Consider the following 17,712-nt stretch of genomic DNA (forward strand, 5'->3'; position numbering starts at 1 on the left):
TTTTTTTTCTCTCTCTCTCTCTCATTTTCTTTCTCTCTTTCTCTCTTCCACATTCAACTCGGCATCCTGGGCGCGTGCAACAGATCTTATGGCCCCCGTTCAGGAACCTGTTCATTCCAGTGTTTCTCAACTGCTGGCTAGCGAAGCGATCGCTCGAGAACATGTTTGTAAGTTTTTCATTTTTTTCCCCCTTCACTGCCATTTTCCGGTTGGGGTTTTTTTTCTTCTTCTTCTTCTCCTTCTTCTTTATCTTCCTGCAACCACTTCCGTCGCCACATCCCCGCTGCTTCTCGGCAAATAGCGCCTCCACCACCCGAAACTGGTCGACTAAAAGCGATAATATCTCGCTCCTCCGTCCCTAAAAGCTCGCGCACTGCCCCGAAAAACCTTTTATTCCAACCATCGGCCCCCATTTTCCTCCCATTATCCGTTCCAGCTCCCGCCCTTCCCTTCCGTGTGAGATGAATAAAACGTCCGAACCGTCCATTGTGTGCCTGTGTGGGTGGGGCGCGGAATCTGAAGGATCTCCGCGTCCTCGCGCTAGCTGGCCCGTTTTGATTATGGTTCATTCATTTTTATTTTATTATCATATCAAATTTTTACGACCAAGCTCGACGACTCTCGGGGCCTTGCTTTGCCCCTCCTCCTTCTCCTCCTCCACCAGGGTCCTTCCGAGAGGGCTATTTCCCGAAACTTGCACGAAGCGATTGTGGCTAGTGGAAGCCCTGCAGAAAAGCACCCATCCGAACGGTCCGTGTTAGCTTTAGGGCCAACTCGCAACCCAACAAAAGGGAGTAAAAACCTCCGCAGTCATCGTAATAATCAGTAGTAGTTGTGTGGTTCTCTCCCATAATTCGGAGAACCGATACGCCGTGGGTGGGATGTATCGTAGGGCCCGTGCTGCCCCATTTACGCCACGCATCCTTTTCCTGCCACCCAAAAAAAAAACAGGGCTAATGATGTCTCACGCTGGCATTGTGCAGTTTTGCATGGTACGAGCGTTGGGCGCGGTCTAATCAAAGCCCTGCTGCAACAGTGGGTTCTACCATCCCCTCGAGAGTGCTTTATTTACACCCATACGATGGCCCTGAGTGGGGTGGGGTGGGATGTTATTATCCTTTCTTTTTTGTCCCGAACGCGCGCTTTTCCGGGTGGCAAAACCTGCTGGAGGCTTTCACGCGCAAACACGCCATGAATGACAATTTGAACATGAACCAGTGCGCCATTTTGCATCTGAAAATGGAGGCCCATCCAGCTCTCCGGCGTGCGTAAAAGCATGCCATTATCATTTTTCGCTCAATCGCGTTAATTTGCTTCGCATAATCGGGCAGCTTTCGGGGATGGCGTCCGTTATCGGGGATCGTTTTAAGTCCGTTGACCCAGTTTCCCAGGGTTTTAACTGCACGCGCAACTAATCACCAATCTGTTTCTCTCTCTCTCTCTCTTTCTCGCTCTCGTTTGTGTGCCTTTCATCGGCGCGCGTGTAGAATGACCTCCACCGAGCGATGCAAAAGTCACAATCAGCGCTGTCGCAACAGCTGACAATCCTGTCCGCGACGCTACTCTGTCTGGTGTTCACGAGGTAAGTTTGGTAGTCCTTTTCGAAGCCCCTTTTTAGACGGTCTGTGGAGTGAAGGTGTGAAGAAGACAAAAAAACCACTAATGACGCTCGAAAACCCGCCCGTCAGCACGCTGTTGCGCTTGCTTGTGCTGGGAAAAAAAAGGACGAACAAAAAAATCCCTCACGATAAACCCGAAAACGACCGCCGATCGTCGAAGGGCAAACGTCACCATCAGCAGTAACATGTTGCCCTCACAAACGTCAGCAACCCTGTGGAAAAAGGTTACTCGGTTGATGTCTTCACTAGTTTTAACCCACGCCAGTGGCTCCGGTGCTGCGATGCAGATCAATAATTAATGTGCACCGGAATCGAAACCGAAGCCAGCACGCCAAGCCGTTCCATTTCCAAACCGATGGAGGGCCGGGTTTTGCGCGATTCCGGTGCTTCGGTTTTGCTTCGTTTTCCCCTTTTTCCCGTACGTACGCTTCCGCTTGAGGCGTCCCGGACGCGCACGCTCGCGGACGGTTACTTTATTTAAATTTCCACTATTTATGCTAATGGTTGATCGGGTTCGGGTAAAGGCAAAAGCGAACCAACCGAGCGACCGAGCGACCGAACGGAGTGAATAATAATACGAACGGTACCATTTTCCGAGGTTTTCCGCTCGTTTCTTTTCCCTCTTTTTTTTCGTCCGCATTGTCACCAAACCACGGTACGGTCGGATTCGAAAGGGGCATCATAAATATATAAAGCTACTTAATGTGTGCGCTGGTTTTCCGTTCAAGGCCCCCATTCTCGGGTGTTCTTGAACCCCGTTCGTTAGTATTCCGGCTCATGGAATCGGGACGAAACGTCTCAGCGCGTATCGTCGTCGGTTGTCTCTGGTGTAATAATTTAATTTAAACAATCCATTTCCCAACCCGTACCCGTGGGTTTCGGTCCGCGTTCGTCCGATGCCGCCCCGGGTTGTCCTGGTTTTAAGACCAATCACGAGCTTTAAGACGAGCTTCCTTGTTTCATTTGTCTCTGGCAGCGTGTGCGGCATACAACACTTCCAGCGGGCCGGTCACCGACACCTCAACCTGTTCCAGAGCACCTACTACGTGGTGGTGACGTTCTCGACCGTCGGTTACGGTGACTTTGTGCCGGACATTTGGCCCTCCCAGCTGTTCATGGTGATCATGATCTGCGTGGCGCTGATCGTGCTTCCGACGCAGGTGAGTACGCAGCTTCATTAGCCACAGTCTGAACGCTTTTTCGCCTTGATGAGCCCTCCTCTAGCAAACCCGTAATGCTTACGGTCCATTAGCGCGGCCATAATGTCCTCGCGGGTGCCATTTTGTCCTTCAAACGCATCAAACCAACAGCCAGCTGGGCCAAAATGCGCCCTGACAGTGCCTCTAAAAGCTTCGCTTGCAAACAGGGCGCTAACAAAAATCGATGGCACGGCGCGCCTTTTTCAATCCACGCCACCGTGAAATATTACATTCAACACACTCACTCACACACACACACACGGACGCACGCTCACATACAACGATCCATTTACTGCGCCAGCTGATGAAACCGGTGGCACCACTTTTCAGGCTCGAGGGCGCACGAGAGGCGATTATTGTTCCGGCAAATCAAATGAAACTTAATTAGATGAATTTTCCGAAGCGAATTCCACTCCCCGGTGCTAATGCGTTTCGCTTTCGTGTTCCTTTTTTTTTGTCCTTCTTTTCCCCCCCTCCGCCCCCCACCCAGTTCGAGCAGCTGGCGTTCACGTGGATGGAGCGGCAGAAGCTGGGCGGAAGCTACTCATCCCACCGGGCCCAAAGCGAAAAGCACGTCGTCGTCTGTTCGACCACGCTGCACGCCGACACCATCATGGACTTCCTGAACGAGTTCTACGCCCATCCGCTGCTGCAGGACTACTACGTCGTGCTGCTCAGCCCGATGGAGCTCGACACGACGATGCGTATGATCCTGCAGGTGCCGATCTGGGCCCAGCGCGTCATCTACATCCAGGTGGGTGGTGTCGGCACGTCGGCACGTGACTCCTCATCCTAATTAAGCTGCGATCGGTGTGCGGTGGCACACCACCCTAGAGACGGGCTGGGCGCGATTGGAGCGATTTGCAGCGTGTTTCTATTACTTTGCACACAAAACCCCTCCAACAAGCGGAAGAAAAGCGCACGCAAATGTCCTTTCGCAAAACGGCTCAGGCTCACCATTTACATGGAGCAATTAGTTTAAAGCAAACTCCCGTCACACGAGACTCGCGGCCTGCTTCACCCCAAGGTGCTCTGTTTCGCTTCCGTTTCCGTTTCAGGGTTCCTGTCTTAAAGATGGCGACCTGGCGAGGGCCCGCATGGCCGAGGCGGAAGCGTGCTTTATCCTGGCGGCGCGCAGCTACGCCGACAAGACGGCCGCCGATGAGCACGCGATCCTGCGCTCGTGGGCGGTGAAGGATTTCGCACCCAACATCCCGCAGTATGTGCAAATTTTCCGGTACGTATGAACCAAAGAAGAAAGAAAGTGCGGCAGCAGCAGCAGTTTCTTATCACGATTGCTTCGTTCGCTTGCAGGCCCGAGAATAAGCTGCACGTCAAGTTCGCGGAGCACGTTGTGTGTGAGGATGAGTTTAAATATGCGCTGCTCGCGAACAACTGCACCTGCCCGGGGGCGAGTACGCTCGTTACGTTGCTGCTGCATACGTCGCGAGGACAGTAAGTATGGGCGTCTCGGGCGATGTATCGATCGCATTTAGGATTACTGCCACGCAAAAACTAACCCTGTTTCCCTTCGAATACGAGTCACAACCCCTGAGCGATGTAAGCAAATAAGAGCGTGCTTTTAATTTCAACTGGTGAAACGAATTAAAAACTCCAAACGTACGCGCATTATTATTCGACAATCGACACGCATGGTCCCTTCAACACAACAGTTCCATTCCTCGAGAAAAGTTGCAATTGGTTTCATTTCATTACACCGATTCCCGCTGATGCATTGAAAGGGTTCGCCGGCTTTTTCCAGGACGAAAAGGGACGATTTGTTAGTGCAGGCTGTGAAGGATGGCTCAAAGCAGCCCAAACTCCGCTCTCGCGAGTTGCGATTAAATTAAACTCCCCCTCCGGTTTGGAGTTTTGCTTCTTTTGCGCCGGGTTTTGTGGGTGCGCCCCCTTTATCCGCAGCCAAGTTGGCTATTTCGCCGCTAGAGGGAGCTTTTCCTTCCTTCAACCATGGCGGGAATTCAATTGCAACCCACACACACATTAATTGTGTGCGCCCTTTTGCGAAGTAAATCCCGCACGCGAGCGCACGCATACACGAGATGAGAGTTATCGCGGAATGATGGCCGACATCCGGTTCTTCTTTTCTTCTCCCCCCCACCCACCAGGGAGGGCCAACAATCAGCGGAGGAGTGGCACCGGCTGTACGGGAAGTGCTCCGGCAACGAGATCTACCACATCGTGCTCGGGGACAGCCGGTTCTTTGGCGAGTACGAAGGGAAAAGTTTCACCTACGCCAGCTTTCATTCGCATCGCAAGTAAGTACAAAATGGCGGTCCCAGTCCTGCCCGCTTAGGCTTCCCGGGGCGGGCTTCAAAATAGCAAAGCGAGCGATGATCACGCTCTGATTCGTACCGAACAGGTACGGAGTGGCCTTAGTTGGTGTGCGGCCCGCGGAGCTGCCCGAGTTCTACGAGGACACGATACTGCTCAATCCGGGACCGCGCCACATCATGAAGAAGGACGACACCTGCTACTACATGAGCATCACCAAGGAGGAGAACTCGGCGTTCGTGGTAAACCAGAACCAAAATCAAAGCCCCGACCAACCGCCGAAGGAAGGTAGGTGGAAAATGGGCCACCATCTTGAAGAAGGGGTGATCCCTGTTCACTTGCTCTCTCTATCGCTCTCTCTCTCTCTCTCACTCTGTACTTGCTCGTACTGTTTTTAGTGTCCTACCGCTCTGATTTGGCTTTCGATGGAGAGCCTATCGTTGAGCTCGTTCGTTCGTTTCCTTATATGATCATTTTATACGAGCCTGTTCCGTTTGTGTTGCCACCCGTCGAATCCGTCGTGCGAGTTGAAGTGCTTCTTTTTTCGATTGCCTACAATCACCCATCACAACTTCCAAACATCACGAGTTTTGCCGGAAAACCCCACCTTCCCACGAGCGGGAGCTTTTGATTTTGAGGAGTTGGTTTTTTTTTTGTATTTAATTTCATTTCCATTCGGTTCCATTTTCATTTTGCGATGTGTTTTTTTCTTTTTCTTGCGTCGGTGTGCGTGTGTATGTGGCTTTCTCTCGCTCGTTTAGCTTTGAGTGTTGAGTGCTCCCACCGATCAGCAAGCCCCGTTTGGATGGATCGTACGTATTTATTGTGTTTAGTATGTTCCTCCTCGCTTTCCTTACCCGTTTCGTGTCACCCACACATACACACACACACACATTGTTTCCCGCCGAAGCTAAGTTTCGTAGACGACGAACTTCTGTTTGAGTTAATAGGCGCTTTTGCAGGTTCTCCCCATTATTGGTTATACCCCGTTAAGGCTTCTGTTTTTTTTTTCGTTGAGCCTGTTTGCTAGCAAACTAGCCGCTATGCGCCATCGAGCTGTGGCGCGAATCCTTTCGTGCTTTCGTACTTTTATGCTCCTTTTTCCAACGCAACGCAGCGAAACTGGAGCCAAACACTGCTGGCTCCATTTTGCAATATCAAAAATAAAAAATAAACATAATCTCGCCCATGGTGCACCTCCTATCGGCTGATTCTTAATTCTCTCCTTATGATTGTACCTACCAGTAACCGCGAACAACAACAACAACAACAACAACAGTAGCAACAACAACAACCACCACAGCATCAGCAACACCATCGGCGGCGGAGGGTGCGGCACCATGCCCCCCATGGCCCCAGTGCCTTCGGTCTGTGTGCGCGTGCCGCATAGCCCCAGTCTCAATTCGGTCAACTCCGACAGTCCCGGCTCACCGCGGGCCAATACCAAGCTGGACGGGCACGACTTCACGACACTGGCCGTGCGTGAGTGTTCCTCCTCATTCCAAAAAGAAAAAAAAAATAAACCAACAACCCCCCAACAACAGCAAAATCGAATCCTTACACCCTCGAATCTCACCGCCTCCTGTGCGAATGTCCTTGTCTAACCTCTGCCTGAAGCCATTGCCTAAGACAAACGTGCCTTAACGCTTTGAGAGAACGATACTCTCCTTCCCGTGGCTTGGAATCAAGAAATCCCTTCTTCTTGATTAAAACCTCTCTCTCTCCCCCTCCCCCCAACCCTCCTCCTCACCCCCCCCCCCCCCCCCTTTAAACATCATATGCTGTCTAATACTTCAGCCTGTGCTCGACTTATCCGTAGTTTGTGAGATATATTTTTTCTTCCTTCAGTGTATCTCTTTTGCTCTCTTTATAAGCGTCTCTCTCTCTCTCTCTCTCTCTCTCTTACTCTGCAGAATAGTCCTCTATTATATTTGCGATCTCTTTCTCTCTTTTTCTGTCGATCAATCTAAGTAACCTGTTTGAGACTCATCGCATTCTTCTTGCATGTCCCTGAGCGGTTTTTTGTTATATAAACTGTCGCTTTCTCAATACAACACTGTGCTTCCATGGGGGAGTAAATGCCGACGTTTCTCCGCGCAACGTTATCTGAAACATCGGCGACAATCCTCTCGCTATAGGCTGTAGGAAGCTGGAGTGGATCGTTCCTCTTATGCACTCATCTATCGTAGATCTTTTTAAGAGTTTTATCTCATCTCTTTTGTTTTATTAATTCCTATTCTGGTAGTTCACAGCAACCGTAATTTCCAACGAGCTTTAGAAAGCTTAGCTACAAGATCCAAAAGTCTTGCTGTCATGGAAATCTCTACTAAACCTTAAAAAAAATAACCTTCCTGCAACATTCCGTAACTGCATGTGTTTGTGCGTGTTTTGACAACATCTTTTTTCTTCCTTCCTGCACCTGCACGAAACATTTTTTTTCCACACCGAAATGCATATTTCGAACGAAAACCCGTCATCCTTACAACACCGGCGGCATGGATGTGTGTTTCATCGAGCATACATTTTTAAAGCGACCTTAATCGGGCCCAGGCTCACGAAATATTCATCCACGACACCGAGCGGTTCGATGATTGGCCGCTCTGATTGCCGTTCGATTGTTAATGTTTAAACATTAAAATCATTCATCACATCGCCTTCCGGGCCTAGCACACCCTACTAGGCACCGTGTTCCCGTTAATTACACCGCCATGTGCATGTGCCGTTTGCGCAACTGTCCGTGTATGTGCGTTGTTGCGTATTCTGTTCGCTTTTACCGTTTCCGGCGCTCGTATCTCGCTGCATCTCTCTCATTCTCTCTGTCGAGTATTCCCTTAGCGTAGAGTTGACATTTTGCGAAACCCACGGTGTGGTGGATTATTTCTATTTGCTCTTTTTATGTTGATGCTCCTTCTTTTTTAATTTCGATAAACTATTCAATTTTCAATCAATGGCTTATCGGTGCGCATTTGCGCGTACCGTTTGCGTCCGGTACAACTGGACTCTCGGGGACGCCCCGAGAGTGCTATAAACCGGCCGAAGTGTGCTCAATTTTTGCTCCCATTAATTTCAATCAACAATCAATTACTTTCAGCTGAAAAATTATCCGCTCTTCAAAATTGGATGTAAATAGTACTTTTTTTTTTGCGTGCAGCCTTAAAACCTGCCGAATAACCTCCCAAAGGTGTACGAAGGGTGCTTTTTTTTCAAAATCACATTAATAAACCTATCAGCTGCCCAACCAATGGAGGTTGCCTGTTGATGCCACTGATTTACACCACCCAGGCCAGTCACTTTTAACTGTAGATAAATTAAACACCTGCCATGTTGATAACTGGGTTTTTCAATCCTTGTTTATCTGCACTGTAGCCGATTCCATGTAAACAAGTGCGCTACCATGACCGGACCGGAAGTTTATCCGCGCCCGGTCCGATGTACAGTGCTCATCCGAAGCCAACCAAGCGTACGATAAGAGCGTTTTCTTTTTTCTTGCTTTCTTCTCTTGCACCTACCGGCCACACTCTACCGGTTGTAGCGACGACGTACGCGGAAAGCGTCACGACTGGCGGAAGCATCCCAGCGGCGGGTGCCACGGCCCTCACAAGCGCCATCACCATATCGGACTCCAAACCCAACCTCAAGGAAAGCGTGGCGGGTTCATTCGTGCCCACTGGGCTGACCACCACCACGACCACCTCGACGATGCAGGCAACACTCGGACCTCCGACCATCTCATCCGCGAACCACCTCGAGATCCCGAGCGGGAACAATCCAAACCTGCTCAGCCCGGACATTCTCAACCAACGTCGGGGTGAGTGAACGACATCGAACGTCCTTCTCGTCCAGCAGCTACTGCTACTACTATCGTGCGTTCTTTCCTCGCTCACAGGAAGCCGCCGGCCATCGATTCTCCCCGTACCGGACATGTTCACCTCGTCATCATTCAGCATCTCCGGCGAGGACGGCATCGACGGTGAGGACAACGAAAGCGATGACGAGATCGACGATGACGTGCCGTGGCGGTCGCCATCGGAAAAGATTGCGTAAGTATTGCATGGAACCATGGCAGTGGTCGGCAGCTTCCGGTACGCACACGATGGAGACGCCTGGTGGCTCATCGGTGCATGTGCTCGATGGAGACGCCCGGTGGCTCATCGGTGCATGGGCGAGCGTAAGCCGTAGAAGAGTGCACTAACATTTGTCCGTCGGTGACATTTTGCGTAGTACTTCGAGTAATAACACAATAGACCACCCCGTTTTCAACCAAACCGGCCCGTGGTGGCTCCCGGAAACGGTAAAGCAAGGACGGGGTGGAAGATTTTATCGGCACGAAATGAAACGAAACCCTTTGGGAGGGTGAGAGACTTGAGCCACGGTGTTTGCACCGAGCCAGAGCTACGAAACTGGCATGAATCTGTCAGATGCAGTTTCGCATGCGGTTCCTGAGCGGGAGACAGACAGGGTCCTGCATAAACTGCATGCTCGTAATGCACCCCCCACCCCCAAGAGCGCCGGTCGTATAATGAGTGGTCAGTTCTATTGCCGCCCCTGCCAGTGGAACTATAAATAACCCACTTTATCGCTTCCATTTCTAACCCACGGGTTATGGGACTACTTAAGCGTTCTACGTAGACGAACAAATTGTTCTGCAGCATACACTCTCTCTCTCGCACACACACACGCATATAATCCCAGTGGATCGTGGACTGACGGAGCCGCGTCGTTGCTGTAAACTTTGTAACTTAAAGGGCAACATTAGATACGCTTAAATTTCTTTCAGCGTAAAAGGATCATCACGAACATAATTTAAGGCAATGAATCGATTGTGACAATTTCTTACAATGACGTCTCTAGAAATTTTCCAGGAACATTAAATCCACATCCTCGTTTCATTATTATTACAGTCCATATATTCTTGCAACAACAAAAGTCATAAACCAAAAAATGTGCCAAATTTTTTAGTTAATTTTTCACGCTTTTCCCCTTGTTTGCCGTTCGATCAAACGTCTCATATTATTTTGGAATGACAAAATTATCCACTCATTTTTTTATCTATCACAATTTAAAATTCAAAAATCTCTATTGGCCATCAGGACAGCTCATGTTAGTAAGTAACCTAGGTTGAATGAAATCCTCTCGCGCTCCTTATATTTATATTTTTTATATTGTGTGCTGAGAAGATTAATATATATTGTATAATACACAGCATCTTGTATATGACATTGATCATGTTATTGCTCAATTGACGAGGAACATATTTTTCTGATCATTTCAAGAAAATCTGTCGCACATTTACCTCTCTCACCAATTGGCAATACCTTTATTTTCTCACAAGTCTTTTCCTGGCACCAACGTATGATCCTTCCCGTAACATATTCGTTTATTTGTTTATACTTACTTATGTATTTTTTTCTCCTACCAACATGTTGCTTTCTGACATCCCGATCGGCTCATTTGGTGTGCGTGTGTGCGTGGTTTTTTTCATATTTAATTTTAATTTCATTCTCATACGCACTCATGTACCTTGAACTTTATCTCGTTTTATGATTATGTACAACCGCCTCAACCTTCCCTTCTATTCTTCTTTTCTCTTTTTTCCACATTTTTATCTGCACGTCTCTCTCTCTCTTTCTCTTTATCTCTTCACGAACGAACGATCGTAAACGACACCGCAAATGACACTGGGAAAATTCTACTGGGCAAATAAACAAACACACACACAACCACGTACATGTGTGCTTTCATTACCCGGAATCCTGCACACAATACGACACAAACAAACACACGAAACGTTACGTCAAAACATCCTGTTGTCAAACACACCCCGATGGGATTCGATTTCGATGTAATCAAAACACCGTTTTTCCTTAAAACACACACACACACGCACTCTCTCTCTCTCTCTCTCTCTCTCTCTCTCTCTTTTTTTCTCTTACCCTCACTTTCCACACCCATTTTACGCACTGATGCACACGCACGTACCGGCATCTTCACATTACTTGTCCACCCACTCCCCAAAACAAACACACAAACACACATACATACGCACACTCTAGTGGCGGAAGTGCCGATCTTTCGCTCCTGCAAACGGTTTCGCTCGTTCTGAGCTCATCCGGCGAATCGAAATGTTGTAGTTCGACATCCGATACCAAAGATTCAACTCACACACCCCCTGCATGGCATACTGACTGTTCCCGGTAAGTGTTTTTTCCCATTTTTTTCTCACTCTCTCACTCTCTCTCTCTCTCTCGCTCTCTCTCGCTCTCATTCGCTCGTTTGCTCCTTTTCACGTTACGTTCTTGCTATTCCGCGCGCCCTTAAGAAGCGTCCTTTCCGTTGCGTTTTTTTTTTTGTTTTTCAAACTGACTTTTCCTCATTTCGCTTCGATGGCTGCTCGCTTGCATTAGCATTTAACACGCTACGAGTACGTAAAACATCCGTCAAACTGACCATTCCGGGAGTTTTGAGGCTTACTCTCTCCCACCTCGCTCCTTACACTCCTTTTCCTCCCCATTCCCCATCCCGCTTGGTTGCTGGCTCGTTTTTCTTGTTTCGTTTACATACGCATTCACTCGGTGCGTATTTAACTGTCGTTAAAACAGCCACCTGATTGCGATTTGAGCGCGCTTACGTTTAAACAGTTGCTACCATTCACACTCCGTAGTGCCATCGCTTGCGCTGAAATGCATGCATCCCTTTCGCTCTCTACCATCTTGGTTCCCATGGAGCCCGCAACGCATCGCAGCAGCCACAGGATACACATTTTCCAGGATTGCCTATGAGCAACCCGGGATAGGCTTAAGGCGTGACGTGCAACCTTCGTCAGGCGATCCAAAAACGACAGTAAAAACGATATCCCGAGAACGCAAACGTAACAAAGTGCCACCACAGGTGCCAACGAGCAGCAACCCCTGCAATAGAGCATCGGCTCAGCTGTTCTACCGAGCGAAAGGAGCAGGAGTGCGATCCCTGCGAAGCTTTCCGGTTGGTGCTCGCTTCAAGAAAAACGTACATCTTTTTAAGCACTCGCATTGGGGGGGTGGAGCCCATAAATTTGAAGGGGATTACAAGCGAAAGCGTACAGCTTACACCAAGCACCCGGTACAGTCTCAGCGGTGCCGATTTGCCATCTACAAAACCTTCCAGCTCGCTCATGCTTAAAATTGAATCCTTCATAACGGTGCTGGCACGCGTTCCGTGCGATGGTGGAATTTTGCGCCCAGAATCAACGTTTTGTGGGGCAAAGAAATGCCCAGTCATCGGTATTATTGGCGCCTAATACCCACGATGCCGAGGCGCAAACAAACAAAAAAAAAAGCGCATCGCGATGGTCATTAATCCTCGCCCTTCACCATTGCAACGTGGAACGGGCGAAACTGTGACGATGCATTCCATCTAATTGCATAGTTGCAGTGTGCATTTTTTGCTTGCTGCTTGCTGCCAAATTTAGCACCAGCTTTTTTACTCGTTGCCATTGGAAACAAACGGCTAAAATACAACCCATGCAGTGCTGGTTGCAGCGATCGTTTAGCTGCCCATCAAATACGATCGGATCGATGCTGATCCAAAGCGAGATTCGATCAACCGGCGTTCCAATTCGTTGTTAATTCCTCCCCAGCGGCGAACCAACACGTAGCCTTCGCTCTCGAAAACGCCTGTAGCCTGAGTTGTGTTTGCGGTTAGAATAGATGCGACTTTTCGTATTTGTTTGTTTCATTTGTCTTCGTAATTACTTCAGCTCAGTTGATCTTGCTCTTAACGATAAACACTAGCTCAGTAGTTCTGCGTGTGCTCGTTTGGTGTCCCATCTGTGTCGTTTAGCAGTATTTTAACAGCGCATCCGGCTTGTAGCTCGGCTCTAATAAATGCACCGGGCACTCGCAACAAAAAAAAAAGGGCCCGGGCAGTGTAGCAGCCCAGATCAGCCATTATCGTTACACGCCGTTCATGTTCTGTAATTCTCGTTTTGAACGGGCGTGTGTGTGTGTGTGTTCTTTTTTGCCGTTTCCATCATCGCGAAGGACGCTCGCACGCACGCTACCCATGTTGCGAATCGCTGCATCGCTACTCGTTAAAATCAAAAAGTAAATTGCAAAAAAAAATGTTTCTGCGTTGTTCTGGTTGAAACCAAATCTGGTTTAGATTGATGCCGACAGGTGATGCACACCGTTGGTGCCGGATAAATAACCACACGGTGCACTGTGAAAGCTCCCGATGCACCTGCTAACATCACCATTTTGCCATTTTCTCCCCCACCCGGTATACTTTTTGCAGGATCGTCAAAGGTTTCCCGCCCGTGTCACCGTTCATCGGAGTCAGCCCAACGCTGTGCTTCTTGCTGAAGGAAAAGAAACCTCTGTGCTGTCTGCAACTTGCTCAGGTAAGTGACTCTTTCAAACCATTACAAACTGCTCTGGTGCTTAGTGTTTTATCCCATCCCTAACACCGGCTTCACGCAGGTCTGCGAACACTGCAGCTACCGGAACGCGAAGGAGTACCAGTGGCAGAACAAAACCATCATCCTGGCCGCCGATTACGCCTCGAATGGTATCTACAACTTTATCATACCGCTGCGGGCGCACTTCCGCTCGAAGACGTCGCTCAATCCGATCATCCTGCTGCTGGAAAGGAGACCCGACATCGCCTTTCTGGACGCCATCTCATACTTCCCGCTGGTAGCGTCATTTACTTGACCATTGTTTGAAAGTCACAGAAGGTCATATGCGTTCTCGATGCCCGTCATTCACAGGTGTACTGGATGCTGGGATCGATCGATTGCCTCGATGATCTGCTGCGGGCCGGCATCACTCTCGCGGAGAACGTGGTCGTCGTGAACAAGGAGCTATCGAATTCGGCCGAGGAAGACACACTGGCAGATTGCAACACGATCGTTGCGGTACAGACCATGTTCAAGTACGCATTGCTCTTTCGTGGCGTAAAGAAACCAACGGCAATAACATAAGACGCGTTGCATGCGTTTCGCAGGTTCTTTCCCAGCATTCGCAGCATCACCGAGCTGTCGCAGAGTTCGAACATGCGGTTCATGCAGTTCCGGGCGCACGACAAGTACGCGCTGCACCTCAGCAAAATGGAGAAGGTACCGACAGGTCCCCCCGATGAACCACACCTTCTGAGCGCCTCACGGACACTGACGATTTTCTGCTTCCTTTCCATCTCTATGTCACCGAAACGTCCGGGGACGTGCAGCGTGAGAAGGAGCGCGGCTCACACATATCATACATGTTCCGGTTGCCGTTTGCCGCCGGCAACGTGTTCAGCGCCTCGATGTTGGACACGCTGCTCTACCAGGCGTTCGTGAAAGATTACGTGATTACGTTCGTGCGGCTGCTACTCGGCATCGATCAGGCTCCGGGCAGTGGGTTTCTAACCTCGGTAAGCTGCACGTGATTGCCAGGGAGAGAGAGAAAGAGAGAGAAGGTTAACTCAATAACAGGAAGAACGGTGCAGATCAAACGGGTTCAGCGGTAGACCTTTGGTTCACCTTTGGTCTAGCGAATGCCACGTGCTGCACTGGTTCGCAGGTCATTCAATTATTTGCTGTCTGTGATGATGAATATTACATTTTCCTAGCCTTCATTGACCCTCGTTGGCATTTAGGAACATACACGACATGTCCTGCGTGCTGATATAGCCGTTTTTTAAACCTCTCTCTCTCTCTCTCTCTATCTCTCTCACCACGCTGCAGATGAAGATCACCAAGGACGATATGTGGATCCGTACGTACGGGCGCCTGTACCAGAAGCTCTGTTCTACGACCTGCGAAATTCCTATCGGTATCTATCGAACGCAGGACACTTCCAGTGCGGATGCATCACATGTGAGTAACTCGCCTGTTGCCGAAAAATGGCGTCCGTTTGGATCTTTCGGGACCTTTAAACATTGTGTGCGGTTGCGACCATCGGTGAGTCCAATTTAAAATCAAAAACAAAAAACAAAAAAAAACAAATGAAAAAAGCTCACTCGAGCTTAACCGGAAAAGCAATCAAACCATTTAAACGACAAACAAAAGTCAAGCAAGATTTTGTTTCCAAACTTATGATTGCCGTTACCAGATTACGTTTCGCTTTCGTTTGTTCATCCGTTGTTTTTCGTTGTTTTTGTGCTCATTTTCTCAACCGCTCATTTTGCGATTTGCTTTCATTACGTTTGTTTCATCAGCGCCGATACTATTTCTACATTTCTACAATTCGTTTCTCTTCTCCCTTTTTATTGGAGCGCCGTTTCGTTTGTTGGATAATTTACTATCTACAATCTGAATCCCCTCAAATTCCCGTCTTTCTCTCTCTCTCTCTTTCTCTCTCACACTCTTTATGCTCTTGTTACTAACCTGTTCTTACTGTCTTTCACTTTCCGTTCAGTTTTATGTCACTCGGTGCCTTTATCTTCCTGTGCTCTTCACTTTTCTTACTTCTGTACGCTATCTCTTCGTACCCTTTTGTCTTCAAAAGCCACGATTCTGTCCACTTGTCAATTGGCGGTACTAATGTTTCCAGCTTTTTATCATATCATGTTTACCAATGCGAAACTGAACTTCTTTTCCATAGCCTTTCTACTGCCAAATCTAAACCATTTCTCCTTTTGTGCTCTGCCCCTAAGTTATCCTTGTTAGCATTTCTTAATGCCAATTTCATTTTACCAATGTCTTGCAAGATTCCAACGAACGGTCCAAGTAGGCCGCCCATGACCGTTCCAACTGTGACGAAACCGTTATTGTCCCAACCGTCGAATTGAAAAAAAAATGTCCGCATTTCGAACGCACATTTACCGTATCCATTCGTGATCGTCCATTCGCCAACGAAAGAGTGATCGTTTTGATGTGATTTTCTTTTTCTCGTTCTTTTTTTTTCCTTTTTCTTTTCAACGTTTTGTTTTATTATTCCGTTTCGCTTTGTACATCCAACTCAATCTGATATCATGATCGGGGCGCTTCGTTCGCTCGACCAACACGCACAAAACATGGCCTTTCACCGCTAGCGAGGACTTTGCCATGCAAGCAACGCCACGAACCTATCGAAAGTTAGTAGCAAATGATGAAGTATTTTTACTTTTTTTTCTAATTATTGTTCTCGATCATTGCTTTTTGCAAAAACGAAACTCTTTGTTGTTCTATCGTCTAAGTTTCATTCCGTTCATTTTCTTTTTCTCCTAAACCATTCATAACTATTACTCTTGCTCAGAAACGACGATTTCTGTAATATAGCTTTATTCCTACGTTCAGTTTCACCATTTCGTTCTATTTTATGTTCGTTCGTATTTCGTCACTAATCTACGTTGCTTTTCTACCATTTGCTCAACATTTGCTATCCCAACAGTCGCCTGTGTCATGTTTCTCTTTCGTAAAAAAAAACAGTTGTACCATCTGATACGAATCCTCACGCTACAATTTGCCGCTATAATGCTTGTAGTGTAACAAGAAATAATTTCTCAACCCCTTTTACATTTACCAGGAACTTGCTCTCTCTATCTCTCTCTCTCTTTTCTCTCGTTCTATTTCTCTTCGCTATCTTTATACCTTCTCTATCTGATTCTTTTTCTCTCTTTGATCACTGGCTTTTGCACCCAAATTTTCATTCCACTTCTAATCTGACCTTTTATCTATGTGTCACAATTATCTTTAGTAATTTCTCTCTTTATGTTTGGTTCATTTGTAGTTGCACCTATCTTTCTGCTACATTATTCTCCTACTTATGTGTTTTCTTTATTTCCTGTTTCGCTCCTTACTACTACTGTATCTCTCATTCGTTTGTCGAGCGTTTCTGCAATCGAAAACTCGCTCCCGTAAATGAGATTTTATTCCATTCGGTTTAGCATTTGTTTTCCGCTACGTTAAAACTTTTGCCTTCTAAATATAATCTAATAATGCCATAGTCTCTAAACGAATAGAACTGTTAAATGACTAGCTGATGAGGTCGAAGCGTATTTATAAAAAAAAAAGCAAACAAAAAAAAACAACTGGACGAATTATTTGATCGCACACGCACACAGTGAGTTGCTTAGTTGATATTGTTTAAATTGTTTTGTTTCGATACCGAATAATATGATTCTTATCTAGAAAACAACAAAAAAAAACAAACAAACGGTCCCTTTTTCCTTAAGTTAACTCTTGTTAAAGTTTCCTGCCACTTTTTGTAGGTAGTTTTCCTTGAGTTAAAAATGTTGACTCCATTTTTTTTTGGAGAACATATTGATTGTGTTAGTTTCTGTTGGTTTCGAAAAATGAAAAATTACTGTACTACCCAGTGAATGTTTGGTTTTTGTTTCTAATACTGTTCCTTAACACGTTCCCAACTGCTAGCATTCTCCTGAGTGTAGTTTCCCCATTTTTTCCCCACCCAAACTGAGTAGTTTAGAAGCATTTTTGGGCGTTATTCGGTTGGCTACCCTAAGTTCGGCCAACTTGCTGCCCGAGCTTTGCATGCGAAAGGTTCAAGTTTGAGTAGAGCTAGCCAGTTGTAGTGTAGACTCACCGTATGCCCAAGCCCTTTTGTGGAAATCGTTGAAAGGCCCCTTTTACATGTAAGTTATTTATAAACCTAGAACCGTCGTAGAGCAGTTTGACGTACCCGATTTCGATTGTAATGTCG

General features: G+C 47.5%; 1 protein-coding gene across 1 annotated transcript in view; it reads left to right on the forward strand.

Annotated features, from left to right (window-relative positions):
• Positions 1 to 17,712, forward strand: part of LOC128726719 (potassium channel subfamily T member 2) — a 43,143-nt gene that overhangs the window by 20,323 nt on the left and 5,108 nt on the right. The window contains exons 6-24 of the mRNA XM_053820542.1: positions 84 to 167; positions 1,488 to 1,582; positions 2,596 to 2,779; positions 3,309 to 3,572; positions 3,877 to 4,055; positions 4,133 to 4,273; positions 4,945 to 5,094; positions 5,199 to 5,398; positions 6,356 to 6,592; positions 8,643 to 8,918; positions 8,997 to 9,150; positions 11,164 to 11,304; positions 13,382 to 13,487; positions 13,567 to 13,782; positions 13,857 to 14,020; positions 14,093 to 14,204; positions 14,315 to 14,500; positions 14,814 to 15,029; positions 16,103 to 16,144. Of these exons, the coding sequence (XP_053676517.1) occupies positions 84 to 167; positions 1,488 to 1,582; positions 2,596 to 2,779; positions 3,309 to 3,572; positions 3,877 to 4,055; positions 4,133 to 4,273; positions 4,945 to 5,094; positions 5,199 to 5,398; positions 6,356 to 6,592; positions 8,643 to 8,918; positions 8,997 to 9,150; positions 11,164 to 11,304; positions 13,382 to 13,487; positions 13,567 to 13,782; positions 13,857 to 14,020; positions 14,093 to 14,204; positions 14,315 to 14,500; positions 14,814 to 15,029; positions 16,103 to 16,144 (3,147 nt within the window). The remainder of the gene's footprint in view (positions 1 to 83; positions 168 to 1,487; positions 1,583 to 2,595; positions 2,780 to 3,308; positions 3,573 to 3,876; positions 4,056 to 4,132; positions 4,274 to 4,944; positions 5,095 to 5,198; positions 5,399 to 6,355; positions 6,593 to 8,642; positions 8,919 to 8,996; positions 9,151 to 11,163; positions 11,305 to 13,381; positions 13,488 to 13,566; positions 13,783 to 13,856; positions 14,021 to 14,092; positions 14,205 to 14,314; positions 14,501 to 14,813; positions 15,030 to 16,102; positions 16,145 to 17,712) is intronic.

Source organism: Anopheles nili, chromosome 3 (assembly GCF_943737925.1).
Source record: "Anopheles nili chromosome 3, idAnoNiliSN_F5_01, whole genome shotgun sequence".
Taxonomy (NCBI): Eukaryota; Metazoa; Arthropoda; class Insecta; order Diptera; family Culicidae; genus Anopheles; species Anopheles nili.